The 12,358-nt window shown below is 36.4% G+C and overlaps 1 protein-coding gene across 1 annotated transcript in view; it reads left to right on the top strand.

The window, feature by feature from the left end:
* LOC106322642 (probable zinc transporter 8) overlaps positions 1–10,547 on the top strand; it is a 30,607-nt gene extending 20,060 nt beyond the window's left edge. Inside the window, 1 exon segment of the mRNA XM_013760726.1 lies at positions 10,242–10,547. Coding sequence (XP_013616180.1) covers positions 10,242–10,547 — 306 coding nt within the window.
* The last annotated feature ends 1,811 nt before the right edge of the window (positions 10,548–12,358 follow it).

The raw sequence follows: 12,358 nt of genomic DNA, 5'->3' as shown, positions 1-12,358 counted from the left end.
AATTGAATCTTATTTAATTTATATATTGATATAGATAAATAATTTTGTTCGATCTTGTTTAAATCTTTAATCAACCGAGCCTGTGATAATCGTAAGTTGATGAAGATTTTCATCAATTTCCAAAATAAAGATATGGGTATATTAGATATACATGTTTTTTTAGAAAGTTCAATATCTTAATTTTGATATTGTATATTACGATTACCACATACCAACGTATACGTTAACAGTTTGCATGCATATAATAATAATTACATACGCATGGGATTCGTAGTGTAGTTTGAATATGTGTAATAGTGATTACGCATGCATATGTTCATAAGGTGATTGCATATTTAATTCAAAAGTCAACATATATTATAGTAATATTTGGTCATGCATATTCATTCAATGTGAATCGTATAATATAAGGTAATCGTGTATTATTGTAATACATAAAGTGATTCTATAATCAATTTGCATGTGAGACTGGTGACACCAATTTTGGTTTGATTGGTTAATATGATTAACTAGGTTCAATAGTATTAATCTTTTGTTTAGAACTAATACGATTATATTCTAAATTTAATGTATATTAATTAATAATTTTAATTAGATTAAATTAATTTAGTTATTTATAATTCAATTAAAATACATATAAGATATGTATTAGTTATATTTATATTTTATATAAGATATAAATTTTAAATATAAATTAAAATTGAATTAAAATTTGTTTCTCAATTAATTTCAAGTATTTTTGATGTCTACCCAATCTTATCAACCATCAAGGCTCGTTTCGTTGTAAGATGGGCTTGCAAAAGCAAGGTGTCTGCAATTACATGAGTGAGGTGGATGGTAACAGTTACCATGTGAAACAAGATTGGTTTACTTGACTAGGCTATCAAAACGGTTTTGGGCTTAGAGACATAGGTTGGATAAGATATAAGATGTCGTCTGACAACCAAGAATTATATTGGATATAATTAGCAAAGTGTTGCTTACCTAAATAGCTTTATATTCGGGCGATGAGCCAAAGCTCACTCGGATTTTAGTGAAATATGGATCTTGGATTATTATATTCATTCGAAGAAAATGTTTTGAATATAATATGAGTTTTCTTAATCGTTAAGATTTCTCTAATTCCTGAACATCATATTAATATTCGCTATTCTTCTATTCCAGAAATGTCAACTCCACACAGTTCATTCTCGTTGCGATCTGTCCTTGAGAAGGACAAATTGAATGGGTCAAACTTCCTTGAATGGTATCGAAACCTGAGAATTGTTCTCAAACATGAGAAAAAAGACTATGTCCTAGAAAAGGTTATTCCTGAAAAACCTAAGACCAATGTCCAACATGCTGAAAGAAATGCTTATGATAAGCATGTCAGTGATAGGGTCGATGTGTGTTGTCTTATGTTGCCAACCATGAACTCAGATTTGCAGAAGCAATATGAGAACTTGGATTCACCAATTGACATGATCACTAGCCTGAAAGGTATGTTTCAGGAGCAAGCTCGAACTGAGAGATACCAAACGGTTAAGTCTCTCATTGAGTGCAAGCTACCAATAGATGGTCCAGTTAGCCCACATGTCATTAAGATAATGGGTTATATTGATAACTTGGCTAGGCTGGATTGTCCTATCAGCCAAGAGTTGGTGACTGATCTCATTCTATGGTCATTACCGTCTATGATCAGTTTGTTATGAACTACAACATGAACAACTTGAGAAAGACTTTGACTGAGCTGCATGGGATAATTAAAACAGCTGAACTCAACATCAAGAAGGATACCCCAAATGTTCTTATGGTACAAGGGGGTAACAAGTTTAAGAAACAAGGTAAGAACAAAGGAAATGGTAAGTCAGGCTGGATTGCGAATCCAAGCAAGCTTGATCCTTCTCCTAAGTTTAAGCATGGTCCTTATAATATTGATAAGTGCCATTATTGTAATAGTTCTGGACATTGGAAAAGAAACTGTGAGAAATACTTGGAAGATCTGAAAAAGAAGAAGATTTCTGAAACGTCATCTTCAGGTATTTATGTTATAAAAGTAAATGTTACTATTTCTGATTCTTCTTCTTTGGTATTTGATGCCGGTTGTGGTGTTCATATTTGTAAAAATATGTGTTAGGTTTTCAGAGCTCAGGCTGTGTGTGTGATAAGAAGCCACTAAGGGCGAAATGAGAGCTTGAACTGAAGAGAGAAAGGTCTGATGAAGAACAGTATGAACTTGGACAGAAACAAGAGATTTAGAGAGATTAAGAGATTTAAGTATAAGAAAGGGGTAGTTTGAGGGATTCTTATCCAAGAACACACTTTGTATTATGAAGGAGGAGGGGAAATCCCCCTCTCTCTCTTAAGAGAGATACAATTTCGTCCATACACTCCTTATATAAGGTTTACAAGTTACAAACATCATAAACCTAAATCTAAGGGCTGATAAATCACTTGAAGAATGGATGGCTAGGATGGAGTGGTGAGTTTGCAATCTGTGTGATGTCTTGTGATTGGATAAGAGATGATGGTGCCTGATTGGTTAATTCAAACTGGTCAAGGCAAGGGCTGCTTCCTGATTGGTTCCCTTAAAGCTCCCATGAACCTTGCTCACAAAGATGGCTAGATACATGGTCAAGGCTGCTTTTCCTTTACAGCTCAAAGACAGCCTGTCATTGACCACGCCCTAGCTCTCCCTTATCCACAAACAGTCACAAGATAACTCAGGTTTGTCTTCTCTTGCGCCCTAAGTTTGCACAGCTTCATTTCAGGTTGATCCAGAACAAGTACGGTCGATGGTACAGACTGCCTGTCCGTACCTCGCCCTAATTTTGCACGAACTCCCAATCTCCTTCAATTGTTGAGTCTGAACATTTCTTGGTCGACCTCGGTCCGTACGGATCCGTACAGGTCCGTACAGATCCGTACCAGTCCGTACCGCTCGCCCTAACTTTGCACCATCGCCCAAACTACTCTAGATGGTGTCTAAGTCCCTCCTGGACTTGACCCTATCTTTGCACTGACTTCAGGACACTTCAAGACTTCTTTAAACACTCCTGAAGCCTTGACAGACAATCTCTGAAGATCTTGCCCTATCCTTCATCAAGACCCAAACTCAACCAACTCCTCCTTTGGCTTCATTTCTTTCTTCAAGTCAACACTCTTCCTCAAGCTTGACTCTAGGCGATCCTAAGTCAAGCTTGGAACCTTGAAGAACTCCCTCATTAAAAACCTCACCAAAGAAAACCCTTTGGGACAAAGCCTTGATGAGGGAAAAAGAGTAGAGCCAACAAGGCCTGGGGATTGGCCAGTGAGCCTATGTGCCTTAGTATCACCGAGGTTTAGGCACATAGGCTCTGGATCACGGCCTCTTCACTTCAGCACTCTTCTTGGACTTCTTCTTGAACTCGGTTTGTGTCTTCCCTTCTCCTGATACAGCATTCCACAAGTGTATCAGTTCTCAAGAGATAAACCTATCATGAATGTATATAAAGAGATAAAGATCAGGTATACTCCCTTGTATAAATGGTGAGGAGTGGCTGCTCTTCGCACGCCACTTGAATCCCTCACTTGCTGAGCTTAACAGCTCCTTCTCTTATCATGCAAGCTCATCCACACTCCCCCTCAAGCTTGAGACCGAGTATAGGAAAGGTCCAAGCTTGATGGTGAGCGCATGTTAGCTCCATGATAAGCCTTGTGGAGAGCACCTCCATCTCTTTCAGACTTGATGCTTGAATCCTTCACTACATCACCATTGCACTGAGGAGATACCTCAGCCCAATCTCCAAGCACTTCACACTAGCTTGTTGAGTGACTTTCTTCTTCCCTCCACTTCGGCTGGATCACTCCATGATCAGCTTGTAATGGCCTTGAGTAACAAAGGTCATTTGAGCAACATGATTATCAGGTGGCTCACTTTGCTCCCCTCCTCAAGCTTGGATTGAGTATGGGTCGAAGCTTGAAGTGAGCCTCAATGAGCCTTAAGATCAGGAGCGCAACATCTCATGGACTGCGCTTCAACCACTGATCAACCCTTCCATTTATCTCCAATGCCTTCTGGTCACCGGTCTCCTCCAGACTTAGGTGATGACCACTCGCCTTGTGTATCCACATACACCCCATCGACCATTCCTAATGGGTAAAGTCTTCCTCTTCTACTCAGATTGATGATGGACAAAGAGCACATCATGTGAACCTGAAACATCACTCAAACTCCAGCAAAGATAAGACACAAGCATTGGGATCAATCCTTGACTAATCATCAAGTTTGATCTCCAATGTCACAAGCTATGCAACAGATTGAAACAAGCATTATCAAGTTCACATCTTTGCAAGCAATCTCTCTAAGTACAAGCAAGATCAAATCAGATTCAAGACAAGCTACTTAGGCATTTTAACTTCTGCCTTAACTACATCTTAGACTTGAATCTAAGTGTATCAACCTAAGGCAGCAACAAGATGACAGTATGCACTAACCTTAATCAGTTTCTATTCATGAATGCAACAAGAGCTCAGACAATACAATCTATCACATATTCATTTATAACTGAGGCAAGGCATTACTTATCATCAATCAACATCAGACAATGCAAAACCTTAAGTGATTTCAGTTTAATGAAAGCTAATAGGATTTAGACAGTTTCTAACATCCTAGCACAATCATAACCAAACCGGGCAAGCATTTCATTTCTCAACATCAAACAAGACTCAATAGCATCCTGGGACAAAACAAGACAATATTATCAAGCATTTTCAGTCATTAACCCACGGATTAAAACACAACACAACACATAACCAGTTTCAATCACAAGCTCATATCAAGAAGGTTTAGGATTGCTTACAACCAAGGAACCTGAGCTGGTTCCTTGAGCCTCCTTGATAACAGGCCACGAATCTAGTGGATAAGAGAGGTGGATCGTCACCCAAGACCTTCTCCTTGTGTTCATAACCTCCTCCTTGACACCACAACACAAAAGGTTCCACCTGTCTTCACAGCTCCAAGTCTCCAACTTCAGGAACAAGATGAAAGCTTTCTTCTTGAAGGGTTTCAGCTTGGGACAGAGTTGAGACATGCCTTTAATGGACTGGAGAGAGGAGGAACGACCAAGAGACACCACCATAGCTTCAAACACTTTCTTCTTGAAGAGAGAGAACAGGCTGGACATCTTCAATGGTTTGGATCTGTGATGAGGCTAGACTTGTGATGTATATGCGGAAGCTGGAACCAAGTTCTGATGAACCTGGCTCTGATACCATGTTAGGTTTTCAGAGCTCAGGCTGAGTGTGTGAGAAGAAGCCACTAAGGGCGAAATGAGAGTTTGAACTGGAGAGAGAAAGGTCTGATGAAGAACAGTATGAACTTGGACAGAAACAAGAGATTTAGAGAGATTAAGAGATTTAAGTATAAGAAAGGGGTAGTTTGAGGGATTCTTATCCAAGAAAACACTTTGTATTGTGAAGGAGGAGGGGAAATCCCCCTCTCTTGGTATCAGGATCGGAACTTGTACTTGGCCCAGACTTTGCACAATCCCAAAACATCACCAATGGCCGAGTTGTGCATACTCGGGTCATCCCGGTCCGTACAGGTCCGTACAAGTTCGTGCGGCCTCGCCCTAACATTGCACACTCGCCCATTTGCTCCCAAACATACTTCTAAGTCCCTCCTAGACTTGGTCCTATCTTTGAACAGCTATATGAGCACTTCTGGACACCTTCAGACACTACTCAAGTCTTCATAAACAATCTACGGAGGTCTTGCCCTATTCTTGCTCAAGACTCAATCTCAACTCAACACTTCACCACTCCATTTCTTTTCTTCAAGTCAACACTCCCCCTCAAGCTTGACTATAGGAGATCCTTAGTCAACCTTGGAAAAAAAAAAAAAAAAAAAAAGAGAGAGAGGGGGATTTCCCCTCCTCCTTCATAATACAAAGTGTGTTCTTGGATAAGAATCCCTCAAACTACCCATTTCTTATACTTAAATCTCTTAATCTCTCTAAATCTCTTGTTTCTGTCCAAGTTCATACTGTTCTTCATCAGACCTTTCTCTCTTCAGTTCAAGTTCTCATTTCGCCCTTAGTGGCTTCTTCTCACACACACAGCCTGAGCTCTGAAAACCTAACAATATGCAAGGCCTAAACAAGAGTAGAATCTTGAAGAAAGGACAAGTGGACCTTCGTGTGGGAAATGGAGCTAGAGTTGTTGCATTAGTTGTAGGAACATTTCATTTTTCTTTGTCTTTGTCTTTATGCATGGTTTTGGAAACTAAGAATTGCTGCTATGTACCTGCTATAAGCATAAGTATTATTCATTGTTTGAATTTGGAAAGATTTCATTTCGATTAAAGACAAGCGTTGTTTATTTAATCATTGTGATATATTTTATGGTAGCGGTCCATTAGAGGATGAAATTTATATTATAGACCAAAGCATGCATGTTTATAACATTAGTACCAAAAGATTCAAGTCTAACGGGACGAATCAAACTTTCCTTTGGCATTATCGTTTGGGCAGCATAAGTTAGAATCACATTTAAAAGCTTCATAGTGATGGACTTTTAAGCTAATTTGATTATGAATCACATGAAAAGAGTGAATCTTGTTTGTTGGGTAAAATGACTAAAGCTCATTTTGCTGGAAACGGTGAAAGAGATAAAAATTTATTGGAACTTATACGTACTGATGTATGTGGACCAATGAGTATAAATGTTAGGGGAAAGTACCAGTACTTCATGGTTATGTTTATTTAGAAACATAAGTCTGAATCTTTTGAAAAGTTCAAAGATTTTCAGAATGATGTACAAAATAAGTTTGACAAGAAAATTAAAGCTCTTCGATCCGATCGAGGTGGAGAATATTTGAGTCAATCGTTTAATGATCATATGAGAAAATGTGGAATTGTTTCACAGCTCACTCCTCCGGGAACACCACGGTTGAATGGTGTATTTGAAAGGAGAAACCGAACTTTATTAAATATGGTTTGGTCAATAATGAGTCATGCAGATTTTCCATTACCCCTTTGGGGACACGTTCTAGAAACGTCTGCGTTTACGCTAAGTAGATGTCCATCAAAATCAGTTGAGAAGACACCATATGAGATGTGGACTGGAAATGTTCCAAATTTGCCTTTTTCTGAAAATTTAGGGTTCTGATGCTTATGTCAAACGTATGTTTACTGATAAGCTTGGATGCAAATCTGACGAACACTACTTTGTTGGTTGTCTTAAAGAAACCAAGGATTATTACTTTTACAACCCCACCGAGAACAAAGTGTTTGTTGCTCATAGTGGTGTTTTCTAGAGAGAGAATTTCTTTCCAAGAAGAACAGTGGGAGTAAAGTACAGTTCGAAGGAGTTCGAGAAACGCATGAGGTTCTTTTTCAATAAAAGACATGGGAGTAGTTGCACATATTCTTGGAATAAGAATCTATAGAGATAGATTAAATAAGACTATTGGATTATGTTAAGATGTTTATATCGATAAGGTCTTACATAGATTCAAGATGCATGATTCCATAAAAGACTTCTTACCAATGTCTCATGGCATAACTCTCAGCAAGATTCAATGTCATTCGACACAGGATGAGCGAGAGCGCATGAGTAAAATCTCATATGCTTCTTCTATGGGATCTATCATGTATGCTATGATCTGTACTCGTCCAGATGTGTTGCATATGTTTTGAGCATGACGAGTCGATACCAATCTGATCCATGTGAAAGTCACTGGACAACAATCAAGAATATCCTCAAGTATTTGAAAAATACTAAGAATAAATTCTTGGTCTATGGAAGAATTAATGAGCTTGTTGTAAGTGATTACACAAATGCTAAATTTCAGACTGACAAAGATTTTCGATCACAAGTTGGTTTAATCTTTTGTCTTAATAGATAATGGTGGGTTGGAAGAGTTCCAAGCAAAGCACCATAGCATGGTCTCAATGGATGCAAATGTCGTTGATCCATTGACCAAGCCTCTTCCATGGCCTAAGTATGAGAGTCATATTGCAGCCATGGGTATTAAGTATCTTAAGATGTGATCTTGATTTTAGTGGGAGGCTTTATGTTTATGATATGATGTTCATATTGACATACATTTGATTATGTATTCAAACAAATGAAATTGTTTCAGATTTATTTGATTATTGGATAATTAAATAAATGTCCCAAAATAATTTATATCATTCTTATAGGTCATCAAGGATGTGACTTGATCATGAAACTCTATAAATGAAAGATGCTATAAATTATTGAGGTCCCTAGTCAAGGTTGTTAACGTGGGACATTAATTACCATAAATAGCTAGTATGTGAGGTGATTGATGACTAAGTTTTATGGAGTCATTCAATATGTGGTATTGAAGTCAATCACATGGATATGTGTTAGAGAACACATGATCGGACTGACCCGCTATGAGAACTCTACAAGATATATGAGTGTCATAAGAGTTTCTCATTACGACTATAGAGTATAGTCCTTAGACCTGAGTTCATCATGATTCTTTAATTGTGGATTAGTTCACTTTGACCTTGTCAAACGTCAGTCGTAACTGGTGATTATAAAGGCATTGATTAGGTGATCTATGAAGTTTGTAAAGAACAGGGATGGAAAAAGATGGGATTTGTCTCTCCCATATAACGGGAGATAAATATCTCTAGGCCTATCGAAGATTTGATAATGAAAATGCATGGCCATGCTCAAACGAGGTGAATGTCAGTCGTTTGTCTTATCAGTATAAATCAGAGTTCGATAAATGTGATCTAGCTTAATAAGGATGATACTAGTTCTTGTCTTATGCTGAAATCGAGATATAGAGACAAAGGGATTATGAGAATAGATGATTCTAGTACAAGTGGGAAATTGTTGGGAATGTCCTAAAATCATTTGTACTTACTCTAGTTAGAGTCGTAACGTCGAGATTTGATAGTCGTATAATATTAGTTGGTTATAATGTTTTGCTACAAACCGCTTATAACTTATGAATTGAGAATTCATTACTAATTTTATATGATCCTACAGGGTCACACACCTAAACAAAATAGATCAAGATCAACTGGGGTTATACGATATTTGTTATATGTATTTGTTATATGAGATATATCAAATTTCATATATATATGCAATATCGAGGAATAATATTATTTATACTGTGTTATATATTATGATAACACACGTACACTTAGGGGGTGTTATTGGTTTATATATTTTGATTGATTTAGAAATCCATATAGTATTAATAAATCCAAGTAAAATATGCAAATCCAGAGGTTTTTCCTCTGATTTGAGTCTTTGTATTTTTAACTAAAAAACCCAAACAAATTCATTCAAATCCATTATAAAATCAAATATATTAGTAAATCCGTACGATTGAATAACACTTGATTTGATACAGAATTTATGAATCATTAAACCAATAACACATGATTTTAATACAGATTTGAAAATCATAGAACCAATAACACTAGATTTAGTTCAGATTTTCAAATCCATTAAAATACAACAACCAATAACCTACTAAGTGGAAGAATAATTGTTGTTTCTTCTGATATGGGCTTAGCCCATTGAACACTAGGTTACGTGCATCATTAGGTATAAATAATGATTATGGTGAAACCAAATGGACACGCCGAACCCTTAAAATACAAAGTGAGTCGAAAAGGTTTACGTCACTTGCGAGATTTGATCTCTTCGGCACTAGCATCCCGTTTCGATCTAGTTTGTGTGTGTGGATACCGATAGAGGCACGACATTTGTAGTGCTAAAAAACTCTCGACTTGGTATATTCATCTTTCCGCTGCGAATAACCAGGTATATTCGAAATCCTGAGATTTAGATTTATTTCAGTATTGACATGAGATTCTAGGCATATAAATTCATAGGTTGATTTATAAATTGTTATAAACCGGTATGAATTCCAACATGTATATGTTATATATGTGTATGTAGTTATGGGGTCCACTACTTTTGTGAAGAACCTCATCCAAAGGTTCTTATACATATGCATTTTAAGAACTCAAATGGGTAGAACCCCCATTAGAGGTGCTCTAAGATGGTTGGTTTTCTTGTGTATCGAGTTCAAACACCCTTCCATAGATTATTCTTTAAATCGGAATATCTAAATATTGACCCCGAATATGGATAAGATTATGTGTATAAGCCCAGAATTTCCACTGTTAACAAAAAAAAATTATATTATTGGACATAACCATATAAGTATATAACGATAAAAAAACATATAATATTCTGAAAAATATAGATCATTTTTACAGGCAGAATATACAAATGTGAAGAAATTAGTGATGGCTTTCTTCTTTGCGGTTACAACACCATTTGGGATCGCTCTTGGTATTGCCTTGTCGAGCGTTTACAAGGACAATAGTCCAACCGCATTAATCACGGTCGGGCTACTCAATGCATGCTCTGCGGGACTACTTATTTTCATGGCGCACGTAGACCTTCTAGCTGCAGAGTTTATGGGATCAATGCTCCAACGAAGCGTCAAACTTCAGCTTATTTGTTTTGGCGCGGCTTTGCTCGGTTGCGGTGGAATGTCAGTCCTCGCCAAGTGGGCTTAACCCATCAACGGGAAAGGGTTCACATCTTTACGTTTTTATTATGATATTTCCCTAATTTTTCACTTTTATAATTTTCTCTACACACTATAGTTTCTTTTCTTTTTGAGAATTCATGTTTCACTATCTGATGTAGCAGAAGCTTCTAGGTTTTGTGAATACTCTTCACAGTGCTTAATCAAAAGTTCTAGGGTTGAGAATACTCTTCTCAGTGGTTTATAGAAACCTCTTTAGGGTTTGGAAATACCCTTTCCCGTGCTATAAAGCTTGTATAAAATATATTTCTTATTAAATCATCATAAAAACTGAATACAACTTTAGGCTTGAATATCTATTTATAATAAATCACTAATCTTAGAAAACCCTAATCTAATTTAATATAGGAAAACCATTAAAACCTTAAAACAATAAAAATAATTATCCTATTAATAAATAATAATAATATTTGGAATATATCCAAATATTCTCTGCATCATTCTCTCCGGGTTGGAGAAGATTCGTCCTCGAATTTTGATCGTAGTCTTCAAATCCAAAACGCTTTCCCGTAAAAAAATCTTCCTCGAATTTTCAGTAGCTTGTTTTGCACGATTTTTTCACAGATCTGTTTGTAACTTGAATCTTCACATATCCGTTTTTGCACAAACTTTGCACGCGGCAGATTATTAAGATTCTGCACAAAATCTTCATCAAAACGATTTCGCCCTAACTTTGCACGACTCCGATTTTCAAAAAGATCTTCTTTGAAGACAAAGTCAAGAACATGAACAACATCTTCATACTCATCATAGATTAGATCTTCATAGATCTCTCGATAGATCTCATGGTTCACTTCCCTCTTAATAAAAAAACTTTCGTCCAGGATATGATAGATGCTAATATTCACCATGACATCCAAAATCGTCTTTGATTAAAAAACCAAAGGAACTCAGCTCTGATACCAACTGATGTAGCGGAAGCTTCTAGGTTTTGTGAATACTCTTCACAGTGCTTAATCAAAAGCTCTTAAGGTTGAGAATACTCTTCTCAGTAGTTTATAGAAACCTCTTTAGGGTTTGGACATACTCTTTCCCGTGCTATAAAGCTCGTATAAAATCTCTTTCTTATTAAATCATCATAAAAATTGAATACAATTTTAGGCTTAAATGTCTATTTATAAAATCACTAATCTTAAAAAACCCTAATCTAATTTAATATAGAAAAACCATTAAAACCTTAAAACAATAAAATTAATTATCCTATTAATAAGTAATAATAATATTTGGAATATATCCAAATTTTCTCTGAATCACTGTCCTACCATTCTCCGTTCATTTCTCAGATCATTTCTTGAAATCTTCGCTCAAATTCTTTTTTTTTCACACACTATAGTTTCTTCACTCGAAATTCTTTCTTTATCTATTTTAACCACAAATCCTATTAGCTAATAATAGCCCAGTTTTAGATTCTCATTTAATCGAACCTAATTGTTGAACACTCAATCTTTCCCGTCTGTTCTAAACCGAGGGACTAATATACAACTTAATGAAGTAAATATAAAAGTAACAGTTGTAGTATTAACCATCAAATATTGTTAAAATGTTCTTATTTGATATGTGGTGCAAAATATACATGGCATTCGGGTACCCTTTCGGATATGGATACTATCCATTCAGATATATATCATTTTTTTGGATTTTGAAAAATGATCTCATTCGGGTATTATAAAAACCCGGTCGTGTTCGAATCGGATCTGGGGGTTCGGGTTTTAACCAAAGTAACCAAAGTACTCGATACGACTTGGGTATTTTATATCCAAACTACTCAAACTTGTCTAT

Source organism: Brassica oleracea, chromosome C2, assembly GCF_000695525.1.
Source record: "Brassica oleracea var. oleracea cultivar TO1000 chromosome C2, BOL, whole genome shotgun sequence".
NCBI lineage: Eukaryota > Viridiplantae > Streptophyta > Magnoliopsida > Brassicales > Brassicaceae > Brassica > Brassica oleracea.
This window is presented reverse-complemented; position numbering and strand designations above follow the sequence as displayed.